General features: G+C 33.9%; 1 protein-coding gene across 2 annotated transcripts in view; it reads left to right on the forward strand.

The window, feature by feature from the left end:
- The window catches only part of ZDHHC21 (zinc finger DHHC-type palmitoyltransferase 21), a 71,419-nt gene that overhangs the window by 35,066 nt on the left and 11,436 nt on the right, over positions 1–24,917 (forward strand). For both annotated transcript variants that reach the window (XM_057548008.1, XM_057548009.1), the window contains one exon: positions 13,379–13,495. In XM_057548008.1, the coding sequence (XP_057403991.1) occupies positions 13,379–13,495 (117 nt within the window). The remainder of the gene's footprint in view (positions 1–13,378; positions 13,496–24,917) is intronic.

Raw genomic sequence — 24,917 nt, forward strand, 5'->3', positions numbered from 1 at the left:
TAAGCAAATGCCTGGCCATTTGGCATATTATTAAATTACAAAAATGTACTTCGTCTTATTATATGCTAGTTGTTTACTAAAACCATTATTAGAAAATTATAGCATTTTATTGGGTTGGCCAAAAGTTCGCTCCGGTTTTTCTGTAACATCTTACGGAAAAAACCCGAAAGAACTTTTTGGCCATCCCAATGATTAAATATGAAGGAAGGTATCATTATAATTAGGGAGTATACTTTCTAAAGATTATTATTTATTGATCCATGAATATTTCATTAGTCATGTGTTTCAGGATTTTTATATTATTCTCCATTTGTAAGAATTGGATTAGTGGAAAATGTCAACTTATTTAAAATATCCTTGAGAGGATAAGTAGTATGGTTCCCATTGTACAGAGAAGGTAGTGAGATTCAGAGAGGTCCAGTAACTTGTTTAAGCAGAGAATTATCCCACTTGGCAGAGGTGTGATTTGGGCCCATTTCTGTCTGTTCCTAAGTCAATGTTCTTTCTATAGTATCAAGCTGCTATTTCACTTTTTTACACTTTTCCCTGCGGATATTTTTTAGCAGTTTAAAAAATACTCAAGCATCACAAAATTTCTTCTTCAGGGAAAGCTTATTGAATCTCCTGATTGGTAAATTCATACTTTCCTGTTTTCATTTTTCATTGAGGCATTACATTTTTAGTAGTTAATCTAATCTAATCTAAAGACTGTCAAAATACATCTTATAAAGGCATTATAGTAGGTTAAAAATATTTTTTAAATTATGTACCTGCTGATGATCACATATTGTAGGCAATACTATCTGTACTTTCTTTCTATGTGAGAAAACAAGTTGTTTTCTTTCTTAAAAATTGGTAGCTATTAGTGTAGAGCTTATGCAACTCATCATTCGTGGCATAGTTCTAAAGTTATATGTTTTAAATTGTTTTTAGATGAAGTAGATTCAGATAATTTCCAGCTGATTCTTTTGTATCTATATTTATGTGAAGGGCAAAAACTAATATACTAACTGCATTTAAGGTTATGGGGAGAGTGATAGAAGTGGGGAAGGAAGGGTGAAAATTTGAATAAAGGACATGCTGCCAATATTCAGAAGAGGAAAATAAATAATGTTTAGCAGTCCAGCCAACAGCTTCAGCTAGGAAGATACATTATTATTATTCCGATTAGCTCCTATCTAATAGTGTTGCTAGGGATTTGATGTCGGATAGAACTATGCCACAGAGTTATTTGCATAGCTTTTTGGCTAACAAAGAATAGAAGTAGCCAGAAGACTTGGTTGCAGGTAGCTCTGAATATTAGTAAAGCTCTTTACAATTTAGTTTAATCTTCTTATATAATCAATCTCAAAGTATCCTGAGCACTTCTGTTATTTATTGCTATCTTAAAAAAATGATTTAGGCTTTACTCAATATTTATATAGGGTCATTTATTGTGGGCACTTTAGAATGAATAAAATTGCTGAAATATGTATTTAGTTTATTTTTGGCAAGAATAGCCAAGAATAGTGTGGAATTAAGATAAATATGAAATGAAAATTATTTCGTTAGCAAGTATAAGGGTAATTTGGTGTTTTTGCCTCTGTATCCTGAAATGTTAGTGGAGGTAGTAGCATCTCTGGGTAAATTTTTCTTTCCTTTTTCTTTTTCTTTTCTTTTCTTTTCTTTTTTTTTTTTTTGCTTGGAAGGTATGATGTCAGATATATAATTAGTTTACGTTTGTAAAAAAAAAAAAAGGTATAAGACTACCCTATTATTCTAACAACTGTCAATTCTATATGTCATATATCCCTGTGCTTTTACTGACAGATGGAACAAAGAAACCTTATGCTAAATCTTGACCTTGCCTTGCAGTACCAGGTCTACTGAATATATGTCCTCATTAAATTTTATATAGCTAATTATTTATGAATATTATAGCACTCAGCATAAAAATTTAGCAGTTTTATTTCTCTGTGAGAATGTTTCAGTCACTTTGAGTTTAAATGGTTAAACGCTGGCAGCAGTTTTATTGTCTCACTCATCTTTTACTTTTATCAAATGCTATAGCACTGTATTAAATGGTAAATGTAGCAAGAAAATATGGTATCTTGTTTTCTTATTGAATAGCTATAACTTTTCTATAGTTTTTACTGCTAAAAGATGGGAAGGCAGACAAAATGATTTTTCTGAAATATTTTACCCTCAACCATGAACCTAGCAGTCAGGTGCCAGTGAAATTTGCTCCCTAAGAAAGCTGCATTTATATCTGTATCAAAATTGAATGTGTAATTCTGGTCACTCAGTGATAGCCGTGAGTCAAGTATGAATAGTGATTTTTTTCATTTAGATATTAGTTTCCATTAGGATTTAACAAGACTGAAAAAAAGTACATTTTACCTGGGGGCTGGAGGTGAGAAGGATATACAGAATAATCGTGTAACTTCTTTGCCTATCGTTTTGAATGTAATGATAAAACTTAAGCTGAGGCCCATTCCCAAAAGTGCTGATAACCATACAGATATGGTAGGATTTTACTTTATGCAAGAGGAACTGCCACATGAACCTAACCTTAGCATGTGAAGTTGGTTATTTAGCCATTTTGAAAATTCAAATCTGTATACTTTAGATATCTTAGTTGTGATCTAAGCTATTTTCATTTTTGAAAAACAGAGAAAACAAATCCCTTCCAGTAGTACAGTGGGGGAAGGAGGGAGTCTCCGACCCCCTTTCCCCCCCTCCACCCCGGAGACATTGGTAATGATATCTGGAGACTTTTTTGGTTGTCACAACTGAGAGAGTGCTACGGGCATTTAGTAGGTAGAGGCCAGGGATGCTGCTAAATATCCTACAGTCATAGTACCACTTCCTACAACAAAGGCTGATCTGGCCCAAAGTATAGTCATGCTGAGGTTGAGAAACCCCTTCAGTAGGAGGAAGATAACAAATACCTCACATGTTAATTTTCAGGCTAGTCTCATAAAAACACAAAGCAACTTATAAATAATAGTTTATAAATAAAATTGCTTCCTACTGATTAATATAAGACTGTTATTTTATATGTAAAATTTTATTTGTAAAACAGTTGTTTATTTTCAAAAATTATGAAGAACACTCAGTAAATCATTTAACAAATATTTATTGAGTGCCTGCGATGTGCATGGTAGCCATCGTAGGCTCTGAGGATGCAGCAGTGAACAAAGTGAAGTTCCTGAATTAAAGCGCTTACATTCTAATTGGGGGAGACAGGCAATAAACAAATACATGGTATACAAGATTAGTATTATGAAGTGTAATAAAGGTGAGTAAGGGATAGAAAGTAATGATTGATGATATAGTCAAGGAAGGCCTTTCTCATAGTGACACTTGAGCAGAGACCTGGAACTCAAGCATGTCACTGGTATTGGGAGGAAGAGCATTTCAGTGAAAGGAAAGAACCAATGCCAAGACTGTGAGGTGGGAGCATGCTTGACATTTTTAAGCAAGAGTAAGGAAGCCAGTGTATCTTGAGTAGAGTGAGTTAGGGAGAGAGTTGTAGGAGATGAATTGAGAGCAGTGAGGACTGGGATTGGAGGTGAGACTTTGTTTTGTCAGGATGTTTAGTGGTTGGGACTTTGGAAGCTTTTGAAGGTTTTTTAGCAAAATTACACAAACTCATTTACATTAGAGAAAGAAACCTGATTGCTAGGAAGAATAAATTTAGGAACAATCATGGCAGCAAGAAGACCGGTTACTAGACTATTAACATACAGTCCAAACAAGATGATGTGGGGAGTAGTGGAAGTGTTGAGAAGTGGTACGTTATAGTTTAAGAGCTGACAGGACTTAGTGTTGATTTGGATGTGGGGTATGAGATAGAAAGTGACAAGTAGAGGATGATTGCAAGGTTTTATGTCCTGAACAACTGGAAGAATAGAGATGTCATTTACTGAGATGGAGAAGCTTGGAGGAAGAGTAAGTTTTAGGAATAAGTTAAAAGATTTTGGTTCTATTGAGGTGCCTATTTGATATCCAAGAAGAGATGTTGTTAAGTAGACAGATATGGGGATCTGGATTTCAGTAGAGTGGTCTGAGCTAGATATATAAATTTGGGACCTTTAGGTGTAAAGATGGTATTTAAAGCCATGGGACCTGATAGGAGATTTTCTAGGGAGTAAGTATAGCTAGATAAGAAAGGAGGTCTTAAGACTAAGCCTGGAATACTCTTAAATTTTAGAAGACAGAAAGATGAGGAGGAAACAGAAAGGGGACTAAGCAAGAGTACCCGGTGAAACCAGGGAGCACTGGTGAAAGAGACCATCAAGAAAGTTGACGGTATATATTGAAGGAGAAATTATAACAATGTAGTGTGGACTGTAAACAAGTAGGAAGTCAAGTGAAGGTATTGGAGGAAGGCATTGATGGACAGTGAAATGGTGGTTGGGTCAACAGATCGGAGGTTCATTGAGGTCGAGAATGTGTTAACATTGATGGTCTACAGGGAGTTAGATTGAAAGATACAAGGTGGTATTCAGAGGGTGATGTGTTTGAATTTGCAATCATGTTATGAGCACAGTGATGGGAAATATTAAGGTAGAGGATATAATCATAGAATTTGGATTGAGATTGGAATAAGATTATTAGAAGAAATGAGTTCAAGGAATTCACGGACCAAGTATTGGAAGAATTATTTGCTAGATCATAAATAGCCAAATCGGACCCCTGGTTTATTTTCATTTAGCTTGCATCAGGAGGTGATGACCCCACTGCTCCCTAGTTGTGTAACATTTTGAAATTTTAAATGATGTAATTACCAGGTAGGAATATAGGAATATTATTTCATGTAAGTGTCCTTTTCCTCCTCTCTTGGTTTGTGTGACATGTGTCTATGTACATGTTGCCTATGTGTTTCTTTTTCTGTGTTTCTCTCTGCTATTTCATGTGTGTAATAGTCTTTGTAGGTAGTACTCTGACTCTTCATGTGTTGGGGGAGACTGCTTTTTTGGCTAGCTTTCTTCCTCATTTTCATTTATTCATTCAGTAAACATTTATTGAGCATCTACTGTGAGCTGGAGCTAGTTCTAGGCTCCAGGGACTCATCATTGAACAAAACAGTCAAAAGTTCCCATCTTCAAGAAACTTACTGTTGTGAGAGACAGATAGTAAATACATACATAATACATACATACATAATTACATAAATAAGTAAATATCAGATGGAGGTAAGTACTCTAGAAAAAATAAAATAGACCAAGGCAGTAGGGAATGCTGGGATTTTCTGTAGTTTGGTCAAGGCAAAATAAGCAAATGGGCCCTGGTAAAAATAAACAAATGGGTCTCTGATAAGGTGATGTTTAAACAGAGACCTACAGAAAATGAGGGAGTAAACCTGTGGGTATCTGGGGAAAGATTTTGCTGGGAAGAATAAGTGTAACATCACTGATGTGGAGTTGGCTTCATATGTTTGAGAAATAGCAAAGAGCTCAGTGTGCTGGGATCAGAGTGGTCCAGGAAGAAAGTGGTAGATGAGCTCAGAAGGCCAGTCTGACTCCTCCTCTCTCTTTCTTCCCTCTGTCTCTTGTATCCTTTTCTATAACTTATTTGACATTTTTTGTCTGTCCTTTCACAGGCCATATGTAACTAAACTTTTTCATTTTGCTATATATATTTTAAGAGAGTTCTGTTTCTATTCTAAAATTAAGAAAGTATTTTTGTATTTTATATTTCATGATCACAACTTTCTTTTTACTGCAGTTTCATTTTTTGTACCTTTTGTATTGTAAAATATAATACACATATATAGGTGTGCACAAAAATAAAAACATACAGCTCAGTGAATGATGGCAAAGCCTCTTTGAGCAATATTTATAAGATTTATTCTTTTGTTACATTAGATACAGTTTATTTTCATTGCTATGAACATTGCTACAAATATTCATACTATTTCATTTTTTAATAAATTTATTTATTTATTTTTGGCCGCGTTGGATCTTCGTTGCTGTGTGCGGGCTTTCTCTGGTTGCTGCGAGCAGGGGCTACTTGTCCTTGCGGTGTGCGGGCTTCTCATTGCGGTGGCCTCTCTTGTTGCGGAGCATGGGCTCTAGGCAGCAGGCTTCAGTAGTTGTGACACACAGGCTCAGTTGCTCTGTGGCATGTGGGATCTTCCCGGACCAGGGATCGAACCCGTGTTCCGTGCATTGGCAGGCAGATTCTTAACCACTGCGCCACCGGGGAAGTCCATAGTATTTCATTTAATGTAAAATAGTTTATATATCCATTCTATTGATGGACATTTACATTGTTTCCAGTTTGGGGCTGTTACAAATAATGCTGCCAGAAGCAACCTTGTTCATGTCTCTTGCTGTACAGGTGCGTGTGTTTCACTTGGATGTATAGCTAGAAGTGGCAGTGTTCAAAGGTTATGTGTACGTTCCTTTAGATACTGTTAAAGTTTTCCAAAGTGGTGGTACCAATTCAAAACCCCACTAGGAGAGTATGTAAGTTCAGGTTACTTCATAGTGTTGCTAATGTTTTTTCAGGTTTTCCTTTTTTTTTTTTTAATGGCATAATATTAAAAGTATCTTCTTTATTTTTCAATTGAAGTATAGTTACTATACAGTATTACATAAGTTACAGGTGAACAATATAATGATTCACAATTTTTAAAGGCTGTACTCCATGTATAGTTATTATAAGATACTGGCTATATTCCCTGTGTTGTACAATACATCCTTGTAGCTTATTTTAAACCTAATGGTTTGTACATCTTTTCCCCCTACCCTTATATTGCCCCTTCCCTCTCCCCACTGTAACCACTAGTTTGTTCTCTATATCTGTGAGTCTGCTGCTTTTTTGTTATATTCACTAGTTCGTTGTATTTTTTTAGATTCCACATATAAGTGATATCATACAGTGTTTGTCTTTCTCTGTCTGACTGATTTCACTTAGCATAATGCCCTCCAGTCATCTTAAAGTTTGTCATTTTAGTGGGGATGAGCAGTATTTCGTTGTGTTTTAATTTGCATTTTTCTAACGACTAATGGTATTGAGCCCCTTTTCATATGTTTATCGACCATATGTATAGCCTGTTTGGTGCAGTGTGTCTGTTTATTTTGCATGTTTGGTAGGGGGTTATTTGACTTTTTTATTTCTTGGTAATTGTAGGATGTTTTAGATTTGAGTCCTTTTATGATTATGTATGTTGTAAATATCTTCTCTGTAGCTAAATTTTTTACTCTCTTAATGCTATTTTTTGATGAACAGAAGTTTTAACTTTACTCCAACTTACCAGTCTTTTCCTTTTTAGTTAGTGCTTTTGGGGTTCAATTTAAGAAGTATTTTTCTATCCTCAAATCATCAATATAATTCTCCTATGTTGTCTTCCAAGTATTATATTTTTTATATTTCCACCCGGAATTGATTTTTATAATGCTTATGAGGTAGGAGTTAGGATTTCATGTTTTTCACAGATGGATATCCAATTGATTTAGCACCATTTATTGAAAAGATAATTCCACTCTGCTCTGCAATACCATCTTTGTCATAAACCAAGAGCCATATATGTGTGTATCTGTTTCTGCTTTTTTTCCTAGTCCATTAGTCTATCTTTGTGGTTGCACCACACTGTTATAACTGTCGTTTTATAATAAATCTTGCTATCCAGTATAAGAGTGTTTTTCTGCCTTTTTTTTTTCATTATTATTGCTCCCATCAGGAGCCTTTTTAGACACTTTCTCTTCTTTTCTCTATGAAGTTAAATACTAAGGAATAAGATTTTGTCAGGTAGGATTGATTTGTGGACAGCCACAAATCACTGTAATAGCTAAGTTTTTTTTCCCTCCAAGAACCAATTTTCTCCCTCCTGGGGGCGATATTACCCCTACTGAGAATGCATGCAGTAGAGGAGATCCTCCTCCTTGTTCTTTTTGTATAGGAGTGGTATGCCATCCTTTGCTTTTGTCTTTTCCATTGAAATTTAGAAACAGCTTACTCAGCAATTTACAAATCAAAACAAAGTAAAAAACTCCTACCAGTATATAACAGTGTATACTCTACTGGTGGGGGAATTTTATTGGGATTGTATTAATTCTATACATCAGTTTGGTTAGTTGACATCTGTACCTTACTGAGTTTCCTGATCATAAGCATAGTATAGCAGCAAGAAGAAGTTGGAAACGTGGGTAGTCCTATGATCATGAGTGAGTAGTTAAAACTTTTCCTGAAAAGAATATTCACACATTTACCAGTGAGTCCTAGGTCTATCATATATGAAAGGAAACAATAATTCCAGTTTTATGCATACTGTTCAAAACACTAGAAAAAGAGGAAACTCCCCAACTCATTTTATGTGTATAGCATACGTTGGATATATAACCTATTAAGGACAATAAGAGAATGAAAGGAAATTAGTCTGATTATGAACATAGATAAACAACCCCTAAACAAAATTTTAGCAAACTGAATCTGGTCATATATAACCAGCTTGATCAAGTTGAGTTTATCTTAGGAATGAAAGGTTGTTTTTACACTAGAAAATCAGTCAGTATATGTTATCAATTAACAGATTAGGGGAAAAAAACCCAGATGTATGGAGACTGTATGTGTTAGTATGTGAGGACAAAGATAAAATTCAGCCTCCATTCATGTTATAAACTCTTAGCAAACTAGAACTAGAGAACTTTTTTAGTGAGATAAAAGGTTCCAAAACAACCAACCAACCAAAAACCACACACAGAACCCAACACAGTAGCTGTAGCATGCTTAATGATGAAATGTTGACCTTTTTCCCTCCAAGTTGAGGGACAAGGTGTTGATACCTGCTGTGCCCCCATTGCCATTGTTATTAAACATAGTGCTAGGAATTCTGGTCCATGCAGCGAGGCAAGAGGAAGAAAGAGACGGTATCACTGCTGAAATGAAGAAAACCATCATTACTCTTAGATGGTATGATCATGTAAATAACTTATCTGTAGATTCTTTGGAATTTTTAAGAAAGTTTAAGAAGTGTGACTATAAAACAATATTTTTAAAAAATCAGTTTTATTTCTATATGCTAGCAAACAATGCTTTAGACAATGAAATTAACAGCAGAACCATTTATAATAGAATCAAGAAACAGGAATTAAATCTGACTTTAAAAAGCACAAGACCTCTAGGGGAAAATTGTGACTCTTAGTGGAGAGAATATATCATATGTGTGTGTATGTCTGAGTGTGTTGTAACTTGAAATCTAATTTAAAAATTTTTATGGGAATGCAAATTACAGTTGACCTTTGAACAATACACATTTGAACTGCGCAGGTCCACTTATATGTGGATATTTTCAGTAGTAAGTACTCCAGTAGTACACGATCGATGGTTGGTTGAATCCCCTGATGCTGAGGAACTGTGGATACTGAGGGCCTACTATAAGATATATGCAGATTAACCCCCCCCTTGTTCAAGGGTCAACTGTATCTAGAATAACCAATACATTCCTTTTTTTACATTGAAGTATAGTTGATTTACAATATTATGTTATTTTCAGGTATAAAACATAGTGATTCAATATTTTATAGATTATACTCCATTTAAATTTATTACAAAACAAAGGCTGTATTTCCCTGTGCTGTACAATACATCTTTGTTGCTTATCTATTTTATACTTAGTAGTTTGTGTCTCTTAATCCCATACCAAGATATTCTTGAAAAAGAACAAGTTGGGATGAGTTGGCCTAGTAAGTATGGAAAGTTGTCACAAAGCCATAGTAACTAAGATGTGCTCACTAGTATGGGGATAAACAAATCAACCAAGAGAACAGGATAGAGAGCCCACATCAGACTCAGGCATGTATGGACACTTGACCTCTGATCCCTGAGGAAAGGACAGCTTTTTAAATAAACCATCCCGGGAAAATTGAGTATTCATATAGTAAAAGTAAATTCAGAACCCTATATTTCACAGTGCACAAACATCAATTCCAGGTGGTTTAGTGACCTAAATGTGAAAGGCAAAGCTCTAAAGCTTTTAAAGTCTTTAGAAGGTAATATAGGAGAATGTCATCATTACGTCAGGGTTGGGAAAGATTTCTTAAACAGGAAATAAAAAGCAATAAAAGAAAAGATTGTTAAATTGGACTACATTAAAATTAAGAACTTGGGATTATCCAAAGATGCCATAAAGAGAATGAAAAAGTAGACTCAGAGTAGGAAAAGATATTTGTAATATGCAACAGAAATGTAGTATCGAAAATGTCTGAAGAACGAATCAGTAACCTTTCTCTTTAAGGTAGGGATGCGGGAGAGGATGTGATGGGGAAGAAATGCACTGAGGAAAGCGTCTGCATGTTTTCAAATGTTTGCATTCTTTTCTCTAAACTGAACTTATGTTTTATGCATTTATCTGTATATAAGCACATTTCTTAACCAAAAAATGGAAAGGAATGAAAACGATAAAGAAATACAGTTACTGTATTAGTTTTCTAGGGCGACATAAAATACCACAGACTGGGGGCATAAACAACAGAAACTCATTTTCTCACAGTTCTGGAGGCTGGAAGTCTAAGATCAGGATGTCGGCAGCTTTGGTTTCTCTGGAGGCTTCTCTCCTGGCTTGCAGGTGGCACCTTGTTGCTGTGTCTTCGCATGTGCTTGAGCGTCCGTGGTGTCGCTTTGTGTTTCTGAGTTTCCTCTTCTTATAAGGATACCAGTCAGATTGGATTAATGTCCACCCTAAGGGCCCCATTTTTCTTGATCTCCTCTTTAAAGGCCCTCTCTCCAAATACTCTCACATTCTGAAGTGCTGGGGTGAGGGTGGGGTTAGGGCTTCCACATACGAATTTCTGGAGGGACACAATTCAGCCATAATAACACTGATTATGTCATAAAGATTTGAATAGCAGATGGATGCTTGTGATTTAGATAAAATTTCCCAAGCCAATTTTTGGATTCAAAAAGTGCTAGATCTAAAAAAAAAATCTAAGATAGAGGTAAAGATGTTGTGCTCTGGAGAAGTATGTTAGATGACTCAAAATATGGATTTAGTACTGATGTTAATTATGTGTGTGTAAAGCTGGGATGCATTTTTTTGAAAATGTAAGAGTGATAAAAAGCAATTTCTGAATTAATTTACTATTTTACACAAGTACTCTCTAACATAAATGTATACCTAAGTGAATAAATGTAATTTTAGGTAGATCTTTTAGTTTCATCTTATCCCTAACATGTATGAATTCTAGTGGACAAAAAAGCTTTTTAATCTTTTCACTGGGAGAAAAGAGGATGCATTTTATTTGGTCATATATGGCACAGATCTTCCTTGACTTACAGTGGGGTACATCCTGATAAACCCATTCTAGGTTGAAAATATCCAAAGTTGCACCATCTTAAAAGTCGGAAAATTGTAAGGTGAACCGTTGTAAATTGGGAACCACGTGTATTTTTATTAGGGTAACCTCTACTATGACACAGTATGTGCATTCCTAAAATTTGCCCCACTGTGCAAAATCATGCAATGAAAACCATAGGGCTTATGGCAAAATGAAGACACAACACTCAAAAACTTTGTCAGTGACACTTAAAAGGGTTCCTAATAAAAATAGCAGCACAGTTTTATACATGTTAACTAATTAAGAAATACGTAAATACTATAACAAACATTGCACTTTACCTTAGAAGAGACCTGAAATTTTCTTGTGGAAGTGGGCATCAGAAGGGTTGCGTTATGTGAGTTATTACAAAGTGATGGAAGGAGAGTCATATGAAATTGGAGGGAAACTTGTGATACCAGGTACGGATGAGTGTGGCTCATAACACACATGACAAATTGAGTTAGCCGGTAGATGTTTGGGGGTGTGTGTTTTGTGTATTCCTGTATGGCTTGGTTTAGCTGGGTTAAGTTTTTACTGTTCATCTTGGGTTTCTTGCAGATAAAAATCACACATAAACAAACACAAGAGTCTTGCTATGCTCAAATTGTTGCTTAATGTATCAATCATGTTGGAACATATTTGTGTTTTCATACAGCATAATAGCAGAGTTTACTGTACTGAATTTTTCGTATCATTCATAGCCCCATCTTTTCCTCTTTACATGTTTGGTAAGGATTTTGCATTAGGCTCTTTTATGTGAAATTTTGAAATAGTCAAAACTAATATGTAACTGTTCCATAACACCTTAAGTGTCTTGGTGAATTTTAAGTTTTCCCTGGCTAATACACTGAGTGGTTTGGGTGTGGACTCAGAGTTTTGCTTAAGTCAGGTGGATGACCACTGTGCCACACAGAAAAGCATCAGTTCTTTTGTTTCAAACAAGATCATTATGTTCGGTGACCCCCCTGTTTCTGGTATTGCTACCAGGGTACCTTTAAGCCTTAACCTGAATCAGTATTAAAAGAGCATGTGGGTGGTTATGTTTTGGGGTCCTTCCCATTCGTTTGTTGCTTTTTATCCACTGTGGCTATTTTATTCCAAAGCTTAGTAACTACAGGTTTCCAGAAGTCTTTGTTCTTTCACTCTCTCTCCCTCGACTGGAATGTTCTGGCCAGACAAGGGAGAGAGAGTGAAAGAACAGTGAGGGTAAATGAAATGGCTTCTCCTGGTTTTCCTGACCTCCTGCCACAGTTTCTTTGGATCACTTTCAAGACCCTCATTTTCATGCCCTGGGATGGAAAATCAGTTTTCCCTCACAGCATTTCTGTCTAGGCATTCCTTTATGTTTCTACTGTCCTCTGTGCACACATTCCTGTTAAAGCATATATCACATTGTTTTGGAGTTTTGCAGAGTTGGGCTCTCTCTCTGAATAAACTGCATACTTCTTGAGGGCACAGACCATATCTTTATCCTTTTTACATTTCTACTACATAGCTCAGTGCTTGGCAGTGGTAGTTGAGTGAGTGGATGGATGAATGAATGAGTTGGTCTTGAAGATAGCTGTTCATGTGACCCTATTATTTGTGTTACCCCCTCATTTTGACTAAAATACATAATCTCTAGGTACCTTGGCCACTTGAACTTTAATATTATGAATCAGACTTGTGCATTCAAGCTTTTTAGCAGTACCATAATAAAATTTCCTTTTGTTGAACCAGAGATTGTATACACCATCTGTTTTGTTTTTGTTTTTTGATTTTTGGAGGGTTTTTTGTTTTGTTTTTGCTCCAAATAGTAAATGAGCATGGCTAATTTGAAACTTTAGGATTGAGGGTTTTTTTGGACAATAGAGTAGTAAAATCCCATTTTTCAGCTTGCTACTATGAATTAAAAACAATTATTTTTGAAATTTTCAAATATTTATATATTTATTAAGTGGAATAAACTAAAAAATGGGGAGAGTAGTTCTTTTAGGATAATAAGGGAAAATGTTATGGCTCAATTCTTGCTTATTATTGCAACTGTAAGTAATTTTTGAATTGTTTTTAAGATTTTCTTTTTCTTCTTATAGGACCTCTTTGTTGTTAGACATGAATTGGCCATAATGAGACTAGCTGCCTTTATGGGCGTTACAATGTTAGTTGGAATAACTGGACTCTTTTATACTCAACTAATTGGCATCATCACAGTAAGTATGTTTTTAATGTAAAGTAATGTATTTGTGAACATATTCCCTAATTACGAACTTAATTCTAAAAAGTTACAGGAAGTTTAGAAATTAAAGATGAAACTTATCCGTAGTCATTTATGTATTTCCATTTCCGTATGCCTGTGTAATTTTAAAGTAGTTATAATCAGTGTACAGAGTGTACATATAATTTTGTATCCTGCTTTTAAAAATTAGATTAAAGTATTTTTATATGGCTACAGACATCATGTTTATAGTTTTTAATAGTTGGATATACTGTTCAGTGAACATACCATATTTTAATTAATCATTTTTCTGTTGATCAGCATCTACTATGCAATCTTTTTTTTCTATATTACAAATAGCTCTTTGAACATCTCTTTTTCCTCTTTAAACTACTAACTTAAGGTAAATTCCAGAAAATGGAATGTTGCTGGTAGAAACATTTTATTAGTAATTAACGGGTTTTTATTTTTTTGCATGTATTTATTAGCCAAAGTGGATTTGTCACAACAGAAAAGATTTTAAAAATGAGAAAAATAACATTGGTTAAGGATCTAAAAGTTTGGAAATACACTGCATTGCAGAGGATGCAGAGTAAATAGGCTTTTTTGTATGTTGTTGGCGGGGGTATAAATTAGTATAAACTTTTTGAAGGGCAAATTGTCAATGTCTATCAAAATTTTAAATTCACAACCCTTTTGACCAACCTCTAGATACTGTTTTTTCACATGTGTGTAAATAAGTGTGTATATTAAAAAAGATCTTCATTGTTATATTGATATATATACAGTGTATGAAAACTTAAGTGTTTACAAGACTATATTCAGTGAAAAAAAATGTAAGAAAATGCATCAAAACTTACTGTAAAGCAACAGTAATCAAGAAAGTGTTGTACTGGCATAAGGATAGATGAAATAGAATTGAGAGTCCAGAAATACACACATATATCTATGGTCAATCAGGTTTTCAGCAAGAGTAGCAAGACTATTCAATAGGGGAAAGAAAAGTCTTTTCAACAAATACTGCTGGGACAGCTAGGTATCCACATGCAGAAGAATGAAGTTGGACCCTTACCTCATACCATATATGTAAATTAACTCAAAATGGATCCTAGACCTAAATATAAGATCTAAAATTATAAAACTCCTAGAAGAAAACATAGGATTAGGCAATAGTAAATCTTAGACTAGGAAATAATATCCTAGATATGAAACCAAAAGTGTAAATAAAGAAAGAAAAAAAAAGATAATTTGGACTTACTCAAAACTGTAAACTTTTGCACTTCAAAGGATGCTATCAAGAAAGTGAAAGGACAGCTCACAGAATGGGAGACAATATTTGCTAATCGTGTATCTGATAAGGGACTTGTATCTAGAATAGATAAAGAACTCTTAAACTCAGTAATAAGAAGGCAACCTAATTAAAGCATGGGGATAGGATCTGACTGGACGTTTCTTCCAAGAAGATACACATGGACAATAAATACTACATGAAAAGATGCTCAACATCATTAGTCATCAGGGAAATGAAAATCAAAACCATAATTAGGTATCACTTCTCATGCACACTAGGAGGCTATAATAAAAAAAGATAATAAAGGTTGGTGAGGATGCAGAGGAAGCAGAACCCTCATGCACTACTAGTGGGAATGTCAAATGGTGCAGATACTTTACAAAATAGTCTGACCATTCTGTAAATAAACATGAGTTATGTTTTGATTCAGCAATTCCACGCCTAGGTATGTGCCTAAGAGAAATGAAATGTATGTTCACATAAAAATTTGTACATGAATATTTATAGCAGCATTAGTCATAATAGACCAGAACTCTCAGCAATCCAGATATCTATCAGCTGGTGAATGGATATATACAAAATGTGGTCTATATCCATAAAATGGAATATTATTTGGTCATAAAAAGAAGTGAAGTACTGATGCATGCAACACCATGGATGAACCTTGAGAGCGTTATGCTAAGTGAAAGAAACCAGTCACAAAAGGTCACATATTTGTATGATTCCATTTATATGATATGTCCAGAATAGGCAAGTCTATAGAGACAAAGTAGATTAGTGGTTGTGTAGGGTTGGGGAGCTAGTGGGGGCTGGAGATAATGGCTAAAGGGTACAGGGTTTCTTTCATAGGGTGATGAACATGTTCTAAAATTGATTGTGGTGATGGTTGTATGACTCTGTGAACATGCTAAAAAACCATTGAATTGTATACTTTAAATGGGTGAATTTTATGGTATATGAATTATATGTCAATAAAGCTGTTATCAAAAAAAGAATATTTCTAGCATAAATTAAATGTTAATTTTATTCATTTGTTCACATTCATTCATTTATTTATTCATTTTGTATATGGTTTGTTGATGTCCTTTGTCTGTTTTCTATTCAGGTGTTCTTTTCTCTTATGGTTTAATAAGAAATGTTAGTAAAAACATTAACTTTCAAAAAAAAGAAATAATGCGGAGGTAACTATTTCTCTATCCCTGTATCTATACGCAAAGACTATCTATGGAAAGACACACGAGATACTAGTAATGGTACTGGCCTCTGAAGAAAACTGGAAGAATGCAGTCAGAAATGGAAGGAAAACATATTTATTGTGTAACCATTGTTTTAATATTTTGCAAGGTACTCATAATAACCTTTCCCCTCTAGATTTTATAGGAAGAATTTTAAACACACAGGAAATTTTAAAGAATTTTACAGTGACTCCTCAACCACAATTAACATTTTAGAGTATTTGCTTTATCTCACTCCAAATTGTCCATCAATCCATTATATGTTGTAATATATATCAAAGTAATTTGCAGCATCAGATAGTTCACCACACAAATCATTAACTGGAGCTCAGTGCTTGTTTATGTTTTTTCCTTTGAGGCAAATTTTACATACAATGAAAGGCATAAATGCACACATGTACAACCCAAACCCCTTTCACAATAGAGAATATTACCATCACCCTAGAAAGTTCCCTCATGTGTTATATCAGTCAATCCATATCCTCTGCAGAGGCAACAGTGATCTGTTGTTTTTTTTCCCATCCATCACAGATTAGTATTGGTTATAGAATTTCATATGTACCCATTAATATGTCTTCTTTCTTTCAATATAATGTTTTTTTGATTCATCCATGTTGTTGCAGGTATTGATAATTTCTTTTTATTGCTGAGTAGTATTCCATTGTATGACTATACCACAGTTTGTTTATCCATTCTATTAAAAGACAGCTGGTCTGGTTCCAGATTTCGGTAATTATGAATAAAAATGCTGTGAACATTCTTGTTCAAGTCTTTTTGTGGAAACATGTTTTCCTTTTCTTGGGTGAATACCTAGGAGAAGAATTGCTGGTCACTTAAGACAGGTTTATCTTTTATTTCATAAGAAACTGCCAGGCCTTTTCCCCAAGGAACTGTGTCATTTTGCACTCTCACCAACAATGTATGAGAATTCTGGTTGCTCCGCATCCTCATCAACATTTATTGTTGTCAGTCATTTTAATTGCAGCTGTTCTAGTAGGTTTTAATAGTATCTGGTTGTTTTAATTTGCATTTCCTTGATGACTAATGATATTGAACACTTCTTCATGTGCTTATTGGACATTCATGGATTGTATAATGTCTGTTTAAATATGTTTTTATTATTATTCAGTGGCTTGAAATGTTTTCTAATATCTCTTGTGATTTATCTAATGATGATGATAAATAACATGATGTTAATCACATTCCTGTGGACGAGAATAGGTCTTCCCCTAACATCTTTTTTCTCTGCTTTTATACTCATTCATAATTACTTTATAGCCTATTCATAAGTCAAGTCTAAATTGCCAGGTTATGCTTGCATTTTTGAATTTCCACTTTTGAATTTGCCCAAATCATTGGTATATATTTATATTTCCTGGAATGAAGTTTCTTTGGTTTCCCCCAGTGTCTTATGATTAATGACTGGAAATGGACGTTTGAGAGTGTTGCTGTTAAGATTACAGGTTACTTCTGAGAGCCGTCAGAGATCTATAGCTGAGGCTAGCAGTTTCCTTCTCACCTAAGCACAAAGTGGGGTTTGGCAGCAAAGGCTTCAAGATATTTTAAGAATTACTATTCTCAAATTTTAGTATTCACTTCTGAGTTGGACATAAAGTTATTTATAGTATTTGCTGGTTTTTAAAGGGTATATAGTATCAGGTTCCTTTCTGACTATTCCGTACTACCAGTATGTTAATATTAATTTTCAAATTGCATGATTTTCTCTTTTGCTATAATATTGAACAACATTTCGCCATTTTAAGATAGGGAGATTGGTTCTGATGTTGTGATATTTCTAAAACTGAGTAGAAACCACATTTGTTAAATAATGCTCTCTCCCCAAGTCTCATCTCTTTCTGTATACATTTAGTACCCTCCCAGAACACTCTGTGCTAGACAGGTCTCATGTCTTTGGAAATTATACATTTGTGAAACATTTAAAAAGGAATGCAAGCATTAAGAGAGAGAATATATTCCATTTGTTAGTCCAACTTTTAGGCACTGTACTTCCTCTTGAATCTAAGTACTTAAAAAAATTACAGTAAATTTCAATTCCATTTACCTGGGCTTTCATAGTGAGCTTCAAGTACCACTCTTTTTGAATGAAAAAAACATTTTTTTAAAGGTTTCCAGAATTCACTCCTCCCCACATTGATTTAAGGTTCTTTAGGGCTTAATTATTTGAAGTTGTTATGCATTCAGTATTTAATTTTAAATCTAATGAATTATTAGTATTTAAAAATAGTATTTAATATTAAAAATTTAAAATATAGATTTTGCTTCCTTTCTTTATAAAATATGCTTGCTGTTTCACTTTATGAAAAAATTAATACTGCCTACAGGATATTTCACATCTGGACATGTTTTTGTCATAATATGAATCCATGGATCTCTCTTTACAGTGTAAAAGAAGTGGCAAATTTGTCAGCTAGCATAAGAAAGAAAAGGGGGAGAAAGAATCACAGTAAATTTAATTACTTCATTGATGTCTTCCTCCTTCCCCTACTCCTGCACCCCAAAGACCAAGAGGCGTTTTGGGAAAACACTGGTGGGAGTATCATTTCATTATAGAAACTATGTAATTACATAGCTTGAATATAGGCCTGTTAGACAACAAACAAGCAAAACAAGTGCTATCTCTATTTAGGTTTAGGTTGAGGTTTTGAGGAAGCAGTGTATTAATTTTCAGTAATTTTTCCCCATTATTTGTTCTTACTTGGAAAAATCATTTCTCTCCTGTATAAGAGGAAAAATCCCATCTTATTGATAGTAGAAGGTTACAGGATAATCATAGTAATGATAATCTGATGTCATTTTAGACCTAGTAAGAGCAGATTATCTGTGACCCAGATAAAATAATTAGAAATTACTTAAATTTAAAAACAGTGGATTTCTAATTCCATTTCCAAGGTTAAAAGATCTCAACACAACCCGATGTTTCTATGGAACAGACTAATCTTAAACCCAATTTTAAAGGATTACCTTCGATTATTTTTAGATTTAATTTTAAACAAGATTTAACTATATATGCTTGTTCCTTTTTACTAAAATTAATATTGAAGTTAAAGTGTTTTCAAAGTCTGCTTTGAAGCATTCTTTGTTTAGTTAGGGAACAGATTATTCTAATTATTCCTTACTTAGACCGTTTAGCCTTTTTGTTTGTTTGTTTCTGAGTGAAATGGATAGTGATGTTGTCATTATTGTAATTGATGTCAGAATTTCTTATTGAGCAGTAGTTCACACACAGCCAAGAATAATGTCCATTCTGATGAGCACCAGCACTAAGAGTGCTGGGTGATTGTATTAGTCATGTTTTCAGTTGCTGGGCTTGGAGAGAGTTAATCAAGAAGCTCTGTAACAGCTGGTACAGCGCCTTCTGGTGAGGGTCTGACAGTGAGCTATTGTATACCATGACACTGCTCTGACAGTTTATCTAAATTTTGTATACAAGCATTTTTGTTTTCAGGGCACCGTGGAGTTTGTGTAAAAGCTTAAGCTTTTGATGGCGTCTCTGGAGCTTAGTGCTTTTCTCAGTTGTGGTGAGATCGAGGGTGGGGTGGGGAAGATACATTTAGTTGCAATTTTGTAAAAGGCTTTAAATTGTCAAAGAAAAAACTGAGCTTTTTATATTTGGTCTCACAGGTAACTATTGTTGGACGCTACTTGAATTACTAAAGATAGCTTAAAGCAAAGCTTTTCAAAATAAAGGGAGAAAATGTTTTCCCCCCTAAATACTGGCTCATGATTACCTAAATAAATATAGACAGAATCACAGATGCAGGAGTGACTTAATTTTAACTTGATTATGTTATACAATGAAAAGTATCTTGTGTTCAAAATGTTAAATTAGTTTAAATGGGATTATCTATTAAATAGCATTCTTATTAATCAGATGATTAGTGGACTTACCTGCCTTTTAACATGTACCCAGAAATGTAGTCCTGAGATTATTAATCCTTATAATGAAATTTTGCTCAGTATCCCCCGAATCAGTGTGGTGAATTAACAGCATTCTGTACAGTCTCTGTACAAATTATGTTTGGTTTACTCAACTCCAAATCAGCATTGCAAATATGGAAATCGTTGCTAATTATGCTGAACCCAGCTCACTTACATTTCTGTAAAGGGAGCTCTGTACAGCATTTTGTTTTCCTTTCTGAATTATGTTTTCATTTAATAAAAACAAAGTATATTTTTAATACAGTATTTCTAATTATAATATTATGGGAAGTATCTTCTCTGTAGCTTTTTTAAAACCTAGAAAAATCATTAAAAATTTAAATTGTTACTTCTTATATGATTTTAATGTCATATTCTAATATTGGCTATAATATTTCTTTGAATTTTGGATACAGTAGAGAACTTCATAGAAACTAGGTTCCCCCACCCAAGGAATTAGTTTAAATACATACTGTGTTACATTGCATAGTAATAGAAAAGCTTTCTTTCTAAAACTTCCTGCTAGCATCGGAATTATTATGTGTGGAATTGGAGTGCTCTTTAGCATAAACGTGTTCCTATGTGAAAATGTATTTATATTGCATCCTCTCTCTTTACTCAATGTAATAAACTTCTTGAAAGTAATTTAAAACAACTTAAATCTTATTTCTATAGATTTTTTTCAATAGGAATAGTGCATTTTAATTTTCTTAAAGTATGATGAATAGCTTGAGTGATTAAATAGATGCTTTTTTTTTTTGGTAAGGAAGCTAAACATTTATGAGTTGTACTTACTGTTTTTCCCATTTTATTGTTCATGTTCTGAATCCACGTGAATTTTTAATCTGAATTTACAACTTTATAGGATTGGAGAAAACAGTGAATTTTATATTTATAGTTAACTTTTAGATCTTTTTTCACAGTGATTCATATGCTTCTCTCTGTCACAGTCTATCACTATATTAATTACTTCTCAAGTTCCAGCCAAAGGGGCACATTAGCCCATCTTACTTCTACTGATAACCAAAAATCTTATGGAAGTATAGTTTTGTACTAAAAATGTAAGAGTAGTTGGCCTTGATTTGATTGTTGATTGCAAACGTAAGTTTTCAGCTGTTTCTAAATAGTGTATGGCTTATTTATATATGTTATTGTATATAATCCTCCTCTCTCACATCCTCGGTATATTCCTGTATAATTATTTCTTGTATGTTTAACTACTTTCACTAGACTGTAAGCTCCTTGTTGCTAAGGACTGTGTCATAATATGTACTTAGTAAATTTTTGCTGGACAATAAATGAGTAAATGAATCATGGTTTTTGTACTTAGTACTTACTTTTTCAACTAGATTATAAGCCCCTTGTGGACGTTGGATTTTATCTGTGTAGTCTCCTACAGTCCATGTCATTTTATCTTTGATTATAAAAACCACTTTTTTGTTTAAACATAAATTTTTCTAGTTACATTCTAATGTAATTAAGATATCTCCAAGCCCTACAATAAAAGCTTAGGCCTGTCATTTATTGAGGAGTTATTAAGGGCTGTAACATATTAACTCATTTAATTTCTACAAAAACCTATGAGGTAAATAGTAGTATTTGAAAATTGAGATACAGAATTTTAGTAACTTTCTTAAGGTTTTATACAGCCAGAAAATGGCTTGATGAAGAGGAGTATGGGAATTATGTTGGAAAGAAATGTTTTAAGTGGCTATAAAAGTAACACCTACTGCCTTCTCAGTTTGGTTTCATGATTGATTAAATGTCTATGTTAACTTAAGATCTCTAATAAAAGATGTAGCTGGTCCTTTGTTGGAGATGGATGCTTATGAACCATTTATTTTAAGTGAGTAATATAGTAGTGAGTTCTGGCTTCAAAGGAGGAGAGAGAGCTAAGGTTAACAGAAAGTTTTCTCTCTTTGGATCGAAAAAAATTAAAGATAAGGAATCATGTTATTTCTGTCCGTGTTCAATTAGTTTAGTGCTGCAAACATATATTGAGTACCCACTTTGAATAATTTGTGCTCTTCTGTGCTATGAAAGATACAAAGTTAAATGAGTTGCTCTCTGTATGTTGAGCAGAAATGCTAGGAAGTCAAGGAAAAGTCTGTTTTAGAATTAGCAGAAATCAGTAGTAGACAAAACAGGTATATAATCTCTAGTTATGATCAACTTTCCTTAATAGTGTTTTTTACTCCAGGTTAAATCAGCAGAGTCATTGAATCAGGTATGTGCAGTAGAGTTAAAAGCATCAACAAGACCTATGATAAGACTAAAGAGTGCAGGCGATCCTTGAGGTTAGATTGAACTGTCTTCAAGGAGACTTTCTGATAGAATGTTCTTACTTTCCTCAGATCTTCAGTTTGACAGATCTGGGACCTCCATTTTGAAAATGTTTCCAGGGTTAATCAGGCCCAGAAGCAGTGACTCTACTTCTAGACTCAAAAGTGATAGTCATATAAACCAGGTTGACTATTTATTCCCTTATGTATGATTGTCAGGTACCAAAGGACTCTGCAGTACATTCTTTCTCCTGTACAACAACATATATGGCAAAGTGTTGCTTTGTGAGAATGAACTCAAAGCAGAATGAGTTAGTTGGATGGATTGTATCATCAAGCTGTCTATTCCAAGAGGACTAGATTCTCAGGTCTGTTAACCAGGAAACGTCTGGTGATAAATTCTTGCTCTTTGCCTCTCACCTCCCCCCACCTCAATTTTTCCAATAGGCAATAAATACCTCCCTCTCCCTTCCTATTAAAAACTTTTTTTTCCATTCCAGTTATAATCTTATTAGTTGAGATACAGTTTTCTTTTAAGTCAAACATATTTCCTTAGACTGAACCTGAAAGATCATTTCTTAGAGTAAGATGAGCCATCAGGAGAAGATAAAGTATAGTTGGTAAAATACTTGAGCCCTATATTTCTGTAAGTCTTTCTTGTTTCTAGTTTATTCTTTTTTTTAGAAGATAAACTTCCGGTTTTTAAAATAGGAAAGCATTCTCATTTATCTCGGTTATCTCTTCTGCAGACTGGCAGAAGTCTTGGATATTTTGATCATTAGACCACAATCAAGACATAAATATTTCTTTGGGAATAAGGTATTTTGATTGTAGATAACACTATAAAAATGTGTTTCTTATCATTCCTTGAAGAGTGAGTTTTTCTAGATAGCTGTTTTACATATAACTAAGAATTTATAAAATATACTCCGTGAAGATAGCAATTACCTTTTTGGTCATTTTTGTGATAGTCACTAAAGATATTGAGTCTTTTATGTTGAATGGAATTAGCTGCACTAAAATCTATTTTAAATATTTTTAGTTTTTTTTTAATGTGTGAAATATTCCACAATTCCCTGCTTAATAAAACAAAACAAAAAGTTTATTAAACCTAGTTCGGCACTTGGAAATAACTTATGGTTGTCAATATTCCTGCCAGTAGTAACCTCTGTTCTCTTCTAGTTTGCTGTTTCTATTGTGCATATAAATACTATAGCATGATAACTTGTGTTGCCCTGAGTATGCTGTATAAATGCCAGTGCAAAAACTTTGTGACATGTTTGGCTGTTCTTTTTTCTTATAATAGTACTCTAGATAGCTGAGAGATAAGCATTTGCCATTTCTAGCGGGAAAAAATAGTCTTTTTTGGCTAGCCTCACAAATCCTGTTCATAAAGTCATGGTAAACATCACATCCTTTGATTGAATGACAATCTGTTTATGATGACTTGAAAGGTAGTGTTCCTCGTATTTCTTGAACCAGATTCTAGAAAGATGTCAAAAGCACTTGAAAATAAGAGCTTTTCCCATATGAAGTCTAAATTCAAAGTCCTTAAAATTGATTATTTTATTGTCACAAATGCATTTCTCAAAGTTATAATCGAGTTGTAAGTTTCTGCACAGTAAAAATATCCTGTAACATTAGCTAGTTCTAGTAGTCTAACCTTGTAATTGCCTTCCTTATCCTGAAATAGTTTCCACTTCTAAGTGTTATCTACACCTGCAATTTGGGGCCATGTATATACCTTTCCTGATAACACTTTTAAATTTCTTTCCTGTCTTTTCCTTTGTATTTTTGCGCAAGCTATCTTAATTGTTTTGGAATAACCTGTCACCATCAGTTCTAAGAAACCATTTAAATTACTTCCTTCACTTTTTTTTTCTGATATGGAACCAGAACCCCAGCTTTCCTCTAAGTCTTTAATAAATTTTTTTATGTATTTGCAGACTGTGTTTTCACAAAGTAAAACATTATTTTAAGGAAATTATGCAACAGAACCAGGAAAGGTTAATTATAAATAGAATTGTCATTGGAAACCATGAATTTCAGAAAATGCTAGGAAATTAGTGAATATAGAGTGACTAATCTATAGCCTCCTCACAGATTCCTGGGAAATTTGGAAATGAAACTCTGTTATTAGTTACTAGTCACCTAAAAAATGATAGATTTGTTTTCCTGTATGTGGGCTAACTGTAGTTAGACAACTGTTCATACATAAGAATTTAATGTTCTGAGCCACTCGTGTAACTTCTTTAAAGAGTTTTTTGAAGTAAAGGTGCTTTTCAGTAGTATTATTGGAAGAGAGTTCTATAGCTAAAGAAGTTCTTGCAATTGGAGTTGCAGCCACAAATATTTGCATGAATAGTACTGCTTAATAACTGCTGTCCACCTGCTATATCTGAGGAAGCTAATAAAGGAAAGGATAAAAGGAGGAAGACTTTTTTGTATATTTAAAAGAATATATTTTCTTTTGTACTACTTAAAAGTATATTTAAAATGTAAATATGTATCTAAAATAAGATTATATAATTTGTGTTTTGATTATTTGGATATTCCTTATCATCACTGTTTCTCAGTCTAATGATAGGTCTTCCATTAACATGAATTAGACCAGCATGCCTAGAAGCTTTCTTCTCTTTATTGAGTTGTTTTTCTTATATATTTGTGTTA

This window comes from Balaenoptera acutorostrata, chromosome 6, assembly GCF_949987535.1.
Source record: "Balaenoptera acutorostrata chromosome 6, mBalAcu1.1, whole genome shotgun sequence".
In the NCBI taxonomy this organism is placed as follows: Eukaryota; Metazoa; Chordata; class Mammalia; order Artiodactyla; family Balaenopteridae; genus Balaenoptera; species Balaenoptera acutorostrata.